Source organism: Fulmarus glacialis, unplaced genomic scaffold (genome assembly GCF_000690835.1).
Source record: "Fulmarus glacialis isolate BGI_N327 unplaced genomic scaffold, ASM69083v1 scaffold6046, whole genome shotgun sequence".
NCBI classification, from domain to species: domain Eukaryota; kingdom Metazoa; phylum Chordata; class Aves; order Procellariiformes; family Procellariidae; genus Fulmarus; species Fulmarus glacialis.
In genome coordinates this window covers 1,807-11,040 of record NW_009217422.1, presented here as the reverse complement: position 1 = coordinate 11,040, position 9,234 = coordinate 1,807, and the positions used below count along the sequence as shown (strand labels likewise).

Sequence of the window (9,234 nt, the reverse complement as noted above, 5' to 3'; positions counted from 1 at the left end):
TTTCTATTCTGGATGGCTGAACAGGACTATTTAACCAAATACAGGACTTAACTTAGGAGTGTCAGTGTTTCATGTTTTGTGAGACTAAACCAACCAGTCCAGAGTTTCTTGACATGTATGAGATGGACACGGTTTTGAGTCCAGGAGATTTTGTGGGGAGGAATGTTCAAAGAAGCATTTGGTACAGTTGCTTGGGTAGCATGGGGTGGCTGTAGCCAGCTTCAGTAGGAATTATCAATCAAGTCACAAAAAGACTTTGTCAGAACAGAAGGGAAATTTTACTATGGTGATGGCAACTAGGAAAGCAGTCTCCATCATTAGCTGGATTAGCCATGTGGGAGGAGAATACCATGTAGTTAATTTCTCTCCACCTGGAGCTTTTAGTGGGAGATGACACTGATCAGCATTTCCAGGACTTAAGACTTGGCAGGAAAAAAATCGACTGGCGTATACCCAGTGTACAGAAATGATCCAACAGTATCTTAGTGCAGGGCTGTAGTGGACCGAGTTGGGACAGCGGGGTGTCTCACTGAAATGTGAACCGACTGTGTGAGTACTTCTTTTCCAGTTCAACACAAAGTGAGAGAAGTTTGTCTAAATTGCCTTCACTGATGAGCTCCAGGTTGTAAGCCCCGAAGCTGGAAGGCATTAAATTCTCTGTTCTTCTAGACTATAATTGTCTGTTACTCTGGGGGTAAAATTCTACACTGGAAAAGGTAAGAAGATATTTAAACAGGAAAAAAAGCTATGTTTGAAGTACTCTGGGCAGTCCTGGAGCAGATGCAGCAGTCAGAGGTGCATGTCTCTCTGCTACATTTCTTTTGAGAACTGACTGATGTGGTCGCTTTTCTTTTTCTCCAGAGGAGAGGAAATGAGATACAGCTGGAATTTCTTTACTGACTTATTAGATAACGTGGCAGATTTACAGATGTTAAAGTTGAAAGAAAAAGATTATGTCAGTGTTACACATATGAGGCAAATGGGGACTTTTGAGCTGAGGAGAGAAGAAACATCCATAGGGTTCCTGTTTATGAACTGTCATCATCGATTGTATTGTAGAGCACCTGAGTCGATGTGGGTGAGATAAAACACCAGCCTAATGTTAAACACGTTGGCTGGTGGTTTGAGGAGAAATTCCCAATAAGGCTTTCTTGTTGGCAGCGAAGACTTACCCATTCTCTGTGTAGAGTCTGATTCTTTAAGGTTACAGAAATGTGCTATATGAAACAATGTGTGCAGAGGGTTGTGTGTGCTTGAACTTATGTTAAGGTTGCCCTGTCTATCTGTAAGACTCCTGTCCCTTATTAGACTTGCTGTCAGTGTCAAAGGGTCAGCAGTAAGACTTGGTTTTAGAAAGTGAAGAGTGTTAAAGAGAGGCTGATTTATTAGGGCTTAAATGCAATAAATCCAGCCTTCTGCTGCCGGGTGGCTCAATGACTTGTTTAATGTGGAGACAGTTAAGTGGAGGATTTGGGACAGGACTGGGGAGGCTCTGCTGTGAGCGCCTCCACTGACGTGAGCAGTTGCAATAACCTGTAAATCTCTTGCAGCGAGTCCTTTGGTTAATGTCATCCAGTGCTTCCCTTTTCTTGTCTCCGGTCATCGTGTGTGTGTGTGTGTGATGTGTGCATGACAGCTTTGCTGTCAGTTGCATGAGGTTGTTTGATACAGATCAGAAGCCAAGAGGAGGTAAACCAACTGATTTAATTTACAGCCAGTATCACTGCATGCAGTACTTACACTAACTAGAAAGCTTTCGGGGTAGTGTAATCCGGAACCGTGGCTTGGGGCTTGTAGGAACTGCCCGGACTGTTGCTGCCATCCCACCCTCGGGGTATCCTTGTGGGCGGCACTCATAAATGTCATTGGTTAACACAGGTGGAATATCACGTTAAGGATCTAACTGTTTCTGTACATTTATATAACTAAAAAAAATATGTGTGGAGGCTGGAATGAATTCTGGAAATAAGGCTGTGAAACAAATTGAATCTGGACTACTGTCCTCAGCTCAAAGATTAAAGATCAGGTAAAATATTGGGGAAGGGCACGTGTTTTGGAGGCTGGTCTGCAACTGTGTGTCTGAGGGCCGGGTGAGTGGGAACAGAGCAGGAACTGTTTTTGCTGCTGTGCCACCAGTCCTGTCTAGCTCAGCTCCACAATAATGGGCATGAAAGACTTCTTTGGATCACTATGAAGTAAATTTGGGGAGCTTCAGTGTCGGTTCCAGAGCATATAATGCCTCAATGGAGTTGCTGTTAGTTAGTACTCTGGTCAGTCTCAGAGGATCCTGAAGTTCTCCTTTCTTTGGTAAGGGTGGCCCTTAGCAGGAGTGGAGTTTCTGGAAAGTGTTTGGATGCACCTTGCCTTGCTATTTCTTTTATACGTTTCCAGAAGACCTCTTCTCCCACGCTTTTAAGTGTAAATTTGATTAAAAGTGAAACAGAACTTCATCCTTTCTTCCAAACTTGCCCTTAAAAAATGAGCCTGTAATTTTATCTAAAAAATAATTGTAGTTTCTGGAGCACAAGGAAAAGGAAATAATAGTTCTTGACTTGGTTATTTTCTTTTACTCTACCTCTGTCCTCAATTAAACAACAGAAAAGCCCATTGAACCCACACTGGGCTAACTTCTGACAGCATTCATGCACTTCTGTGCTTGCATCTCTGCTGACACAGGGATTGTGTCATTTGTCTGTTTAGTGTCCGGGATGATATATGATTTTGTTGCTCATGAGGCTGTACCGTCAGATGCTATCATAGATTCAAAAATGTTATTTCTATTAGGGGTGGTGGGAAAGCGTTCCTATTCTTTTCATTTATTCTTTAAAAGCCACATCTTTCTGGGCTTACCATTCTTCCTTTCCCCACTTTTCAAAACCTTGTTACTCTGATGTAAATTGCTTTTGGGGTCAGAATCTTAAATTGTTAATTTGTTGTGCTTTTGAAAACACCCATTTGTGTGTTTCTGAAAAGGACAGTAAAGCTTGCTACCTCAGCAGCCTCCACTGGAAATGAGCTTAAGGCTCCTGACGGGCGGATGGTCCCCAGGGTTGATGCTAGAAGGTGTCTGTGGGAAGGAAGACAACAAAGGATATTTGCTCGCACAGGCAGGAGAAGAGTCTCTGTTTCTGTTAATATTTCAATATCATGGGAAATTTCTTCAAGGCCACCAGTATCTTCCCCTCCAATTACCATGGCAAAAATCTCTATCTCCAGTTCAACCTGCAAGCCTGCTGCCACCTAGGAAAGACAGAGGATTACTCACAGGTAAGGTAAGGTAAGGTGCATGTTTCATATATAATCCCGTCCAGCAGTGCTTGCAGCTGGTTCCTGTTCTGCATTGTCTGATGAAATGAAAGACTTAGTGCCCAGCACACGATTGTGCTTGCAGTATCTGTTTCACTAGAAAGGTCTGTCCAAAACAGTGTCTCTTCACATTGCAGTTTAGAAGAAAACTGCCAGGTGTTTGCATTTTTTCCCTTAAATTTCCTTTTAGGCTCCAGAGGGAAAAGGGGAATTGGGACAGTTGGGAGAGAATCAAGAAGAGTGGTGGTCAATGCCCCATGCCTGTCAGTGCATTAATAACATGCTTTAACTTTTGGTCAGCCCTGAAGTGGTCAGGCAGTTGGACTAGATGATTGTTGTAGGTCCCTTCCAACTGGTCTGGTCTAGTCTAGTCTAAAAAGAACAAAGAGGTAGGGAGAAAAGGGAAATAAAAAAGGGATAGATGTGTGGAGAGGAAAAGAGAATGGAAATGATTCCAGCCATTCTAAGTGCTGGGTTTTGGCTGGGGCTCTGGACTAGGAGGTTTAACTTGCATTCTGGCACTGCCTCCTTGCACAAGTCATTGCTTCTTGATTCCATGCCTGTAAAAGCATTGGCAAGGATATTGCCTGGTATTACCTGGATACTGTGGGGGTACTGGCCAGCACAAGATTTGTTCAGATACGAGACACAGGTGAAGAGAGAGACTGAAAAAAAGCAGGAAGCATGAGAGCTTCCTACTTAATGGGACAATTTCATATGCTGTGGTGCTTTGCTAGATAAAAGACTTAAGGTGGAGAATAGTTGCAAGCAGGAGAAGAAATGGTTGAGGCAAGAGTTTACTAGGTTTAGCTCTTGAAGGTATCAGGAGAGGAGATAAAGTCTAGGCGTAAGACAGAGCAGATATAACAAATACCCTAAATGATGGGTAGTGGCAGAATATCCCATTTGCTTCAAAACAGCTCTCTTTAACCTCAGTGCTTGACCTGCTGCTTTCCACTGAACTTAACATGTTTACCCCTCTGCATTCTGGTGCAGGCTCGGAGACTTGGAGTGCACGGGGTGCTTGATTGAAGGCAGCAGAGGGACAGCGGAAGGCAGCAGCACTTCAAATAACTTTAAACAAATTATGTACCCTGCTGGCTCTATTCCCAGACAGCTGGTGTGAGAGGACCCTCAGATGGCCTTGAGGGCCAGCTGAGTCTAGCAAAAAACCCAAAAGATCATCTGTGTAACCTACAGGTCCTGGTGTGTACATCACTCTCAGCCCTGTGTGTGGAGGTGGTTGCTTCACCCGAAACCTGTCAGAAAGAGAAGAGAATTAGTTTGCCAGAAACTGTTTCAGGCAGGCAGAAGGGTACTGCTGGGAAGCAGGCCGTCTGCTCTTCCTCTGCCTGTGCAAACGACAGCAGAATTTTTTAGCTCATTCTTCCTGTCACATTGTACAACCTGGGCTACAGCGGTATTCCTGGGCTTCTAGCCAAGACTCAGGGTTCTAACAAAAAAAACAAAGGAGCAGATTAATGGGCCAAAATAAGTCTTAAAAGAGCTCGTTATACTGCCTGGTCCTTACAACAGAATGCGAAACATCAGCATTCTCAGCTTGCATACTCAAAGGAAGCTGAAGTACAAATTACATCTTTTTGGCAAACACCTGTGGGTCGCACACCCAGAAGTCTTTAACGATCTTTATTTAATGTTCTTTGCTATGATTCTACTGCAGAAGGCATGATACTGGTATAAATTTTGTGTAAATAATTCTTTTTCAATTTCATGGCACCCGCTAAGGCAGTAGTTTCACTTCGTCATTTCTCACTGATTGTTTCACATCTGTGCAGTCTTTTTCTGCATGCAACTTCCACTGTTAAGATCTCTAAAGATCATTAGAGCAGATATGACCTCTACTTTTGCACGGCTCTGGACTTAATCCTATGATTTTCACTTCCACCTGAAGAAGAGTTACCAGCATGCACTTGTATCAAAAGCTGTTAAAGGAAAGGCAGTAGAAGAGCATTCCTAGTATATGGCTCCATCTTATGGAAAGCTCTGGCAGAATTATAAACTGGCTGTAAGAATTCCTGCACTTTCTCTGGAGTGCTGGCTGTTACGAGAAACTGGACTTGATTTTTGTCAGGATGTCCCAATGTGTTCAGGTTATGGTATGGACAGTTTGGAAGGCACATAGTTAACTGCTGACCCTGTCACGGAAAAGTTTTGGCTTCAGCATGAGGCAGACATGGCTCAGAATTACCCACCATTGGCCCTACCTCTGTCCTCAGCATGTTCTGCTGTCATTCAGCAGCCAGTCACTTAGCTCTTCTCTCAAAGCATCTAGTAAAAGGCTTAAAAGATAAGCTAGATTTATCAGGATCATGGTGGTATTTACCTTGACTGTCTACATATAGTGCCCTGGCATGAAAAAAAAATGAAAAAAAAAAAAAAAACAACAATTTGAATATCTTGAGCTGATCTGCTGATTTTTCCTGGCCTGCACCATGACGCTTAAATGTGCGTTAAAGAATTTTGAAGCCATATCTAATTAGGCTGATTTAAAAAAAAAAAAAAAATTATCTCTGCCATCCATCCTGAGGGAAGAAGCTGTATCGTAGTCTCTCAGCTGGTCTTGCACAGATTTCTAGAGTGCCTAGTTGGCCGAGTACTCACAAGAGATCATGATGATCCCAGCAGGGTAAGTCTTCTGTGAGCTCCTCTTTTGATAATAATTAGCTACTCGAGGAGGAACAACAAATGTCAGACATAAATGTTTATGTTTATTTCATTCCAGCACTGTGGTACCATAGTAAAGGGATGCTGTGACTGCTGAGGTAGTGCTGCTGTGACGCCTTTCTCAACTCTCTTTTTAAAGAGGCCATCAGACTGTAGGTCACCTGCATCCAGAAAAGGGAAGTTTGGCAGGCGCTTGCTCATCTGAAGAGCACTCCAAAGAAACAGCATCCAGAAGCTGCAGCACATCAGGGCCATGAGACTTGCACACTCAAGCCCAAGAATGTTTAATGCCCTCCTTACTTAACCAGTGCTAATGTTGCAGGAAAAACCAAAGACTATTTATCACCAGTACCAAGAAGAGGAACCACCTTTTTAATGACCTAGACCAAGATGACAGTAGGACATTTATTTCCATGCTTTCAGTTAGCCTCCCTCTCCTGGGATCTGTCAGTCTAGCAGAAAAAAGGCCCATATAACAGGAGTGGTCCAAGCCTGGCTTAGTCTAAGTTTCTGAGAGAACAGTATATAACTGTCCATTAGGACAAATGGATGAGATTGGCCTAAATAGCAGCTTTCATTTAACTGCTAAATAAACTAAGACGCTCTCCACCTGCAGGAGGTAATTGAGGATAGGTGGGAGTGAGAAGCTGACATTGGTGGGAATAGCTATCTTAGAACACAGGAATAAAAAAAGTTTGGTTTTGGCTTTGGGGCTTTTGGGCCATCTGAAATGAAAGCTTCCCACCAAGACTGCAATTCCATCTGGTGGGATTATAACCATTTAAATGAAGCTATTTTGAAGTGACAAACATTAGGTGGAAGCCCAGAAGCTGTAAGGACTTAGTGACTGTTGTTGCAGGCTCTCCTTTAAGCTAAAAAGCAAGGTACATATAGCACAGCTAAGGTAAATGCACTTGAGCAAACTGAGTGGGAGAAATATGCTTTGCTCTCTTTTCCATGACATGTGGCACCTGGGAGGACGGGGGTCATAAGCACACATGCCTGAATATTGCTAAAGTAAAACCACTGAAGCTGTGCTGGTGCAGGAGTGACTGAATGAACATACGTGCAGTGACTCAAAAGCAGAATTCAAGCACAGAAGAAAGAGCAGTCACAAGCTTTTTCTTACTGAATTTATATATTCTCTAAACTGCGGGTGGGTAAATCTGATAATTTCTTGTGATTGTCGTGCAGTGCAAGAGACAATCTGCTGGACTGCAGACCTAGAAATGGACTTACTTATGCTCACCACATTGGAACACAGTGTGGTGCTATCTTGTCCCACACACTGACAGGGGTGACACTAAGGGAAACGTGTACATAAATAAATGCTTTATTTCATCCTTGTCCTCTGCTTGTTTCCAGTGTACATAAATAAATGCTTTATTTCATCCTTGTCCTCTGCTTGTTTCCAGTGTCGTTACTGAAGCTGTTTTTCAGTGCAGCTAAAGACACTGCTGCCTGAATACAGCTGTGCCCATTTAGATTGTCTGACTGGCAGCATCCAGCGGTATTTCTCAAAGCCTAATGTAATACTGGTTGGAGTAAAGGAGTTTGGTCCCTGAACCTGAGAAGTTCAATAAGACCAGTAAATAATCTGCGATGGGCTAGGACTATGCATACAGGACCTGCTGTTCCTTACTGGTTTCCATCTTCCTAATAACACTAATATGCAAATAATGCTGAAGTATTTCTAATATTGTCTTCTCTCCTATATCTTGTCAGTCATTATTAAATTATTCCAAATATAAAAATACCATTGGTTATCTCATGTTAATCAGATCAGAAGGTTGACAATTAACAAGCAATGCATATTTGGACAGTTGAAAACCAAGGTACTAAGAATTCAAACTAACCTTGAGAAGTTCACACCAACATTCTTCAGGATCACAGTGGCTGCATAGGTGCAGCCCTCCTTTAGTACTCCAAGCATCACTCTGGGTGGAATGAGATGGAAGCCACTAAGATGCTGTCTTGTTGTTGCAAGAGAAGATGTGTTGACCTTTCCTGCGACAGGATCTTCTATCTTTGCAAAAAGAATTAAAATATTAGACAATAGATAAAGTTGGTGGCCATCAAATTAGGTTCAGAGTTATTTAACCTACATTTGACCTCTGTCCACTTATCCTGAAGACTTACAAAAAAACACCCTAATTTGAGGAAAACTGAAGAGGCACTTTGAATATTGTCTGCAAATTTATACTGGTTTGAGTTTTCAGACATATTAAGCCATTTAAATGTATCAGGGGGAATGGGGGAAGCTCTTCTGGATATCAGAGCTTTCATGTGGGTGCCTGGTGCAGAATTTTGCTTTTGGCATATGAGCATGTCCTAGCAGTTGAGAAGAAAGGTGCTTTTATAATTGCCAGTAAACTTACACATAAATTACCACTGCTATTGTTTCAGTAACAGATTCAAAACACCTTATGATATTGCTCCAGAATGAGTATTTCATGCAAAAGAGATGACTGAGAGGATATTAATATCAACAAAAAAGATGTTATTTTACCTTTTTATTTGGTATGGAGTTTGGTCGTCTCCCCTGGAGGGATGACGGTAATTTCACTTTCTCTTTTCTTGGCTGTCCTGCAGCATTCACCAGGAGACTCTGAACTTTACGTTGAAAGTGTGTCTCTTGTGATCTTGCAGCCATGTTTAGGTCTGGGAAGGAAAGATTTCCAAAAGCACGAAAACCAAAGCATTATATTCAGCCTAATCCTGAAGTTCTTGTTCAATAAGACTTTTATTTTCTATGAAAGCATTTGATTAGCACAAGGACAGAAGAATTGGTCTCATTTTTATTTAAGAGGTCAAGAAAGGCATTAAGAAATCCCCTAATAGTAGCAAGTAATTAAAATTTAACTAGTAAATAAAGCTGTACTATAATTACTAGAACTAATTAGTTGGAAGCATCTCGGTGGAAACTTGAAATGAAGATATAAACACCTGTGAAAGTGTGATTAAAAACAGAAGAGGAGGTACAAAACCCCAAGCACTAAAATAAAAATCGAGGACATTACTATTCCAAAGGCCTGCCTGCACTGCACAATGATCAGTTCTGCAGAAATACCCAGGCTGGTCAAGTCAAATCTGTATGTCCATATAACAACAAATTCCAGTCCAGCCCCCAAAGCAGTACAGCTCTGCCAGCACAACCAATTAGGAAGCCCTGTCTCTGAGCCACATTTATTGTCATGAATGCAAGAATTCATTCGTATGCATGACCTGTATGCTTCTGATTCT

General features: G+C 42.1%; 1 protein-coding gene across 1 annotated transcript; it reads right to left on the bottom strand.

Annotated features, from left to right (window-relative positions):
- Window positions 1-1,741: 1,741 nt before the first annotated feature.
- On the bottom strand, window positions 1,742-8,644 carry LOC104078129 (sperm-associated antigen 17-like). Its single transcript, XM_009579655.1, has 5 exons — window positions 8,501-8,644; window positions 7,848-8,017; window positions 4,505-4,565; window positions 3,096-3,240; window positions 1,742-1,878 (listed from the first exon to the last, which is right to left on the bottom strand). Exons 1-5 carry the CDS (start codon window positions 8,642-8,644, stop codon window positions 1,742-1,744), a joined length of 657 nt encoding a protein of 218 aa, XP_009577950.1.
- Window positions 8,645-9,234: the final 590 nt, after the last annotated feature.

Excerpts from the sequence above, each read along its gene's own strand:
- LOC104078129 (XM_009579655.1), bottom strand. The coding sequence starts at position 8,644 with ATGGCTGCAAGATCACAAGAGACACACTTTCAACGTAAAGTTCAGAGT. Across the intron at positions 8,018-8,500 it reads ACTCCATACCAAATAAAAAG|ATAGAAGATCCTGTCGCAGG; the intron begins GTAAAATAACAT and ends CTTTTTGCAAAG. Across the intron at positions 3,241-4,504 it reads TGATGTACACACCAGGACCT|GTGGCAGCAGGCTTGCAGGT; the intron begins GTAGGTTACACA and ends TGTCTTTCCTAG.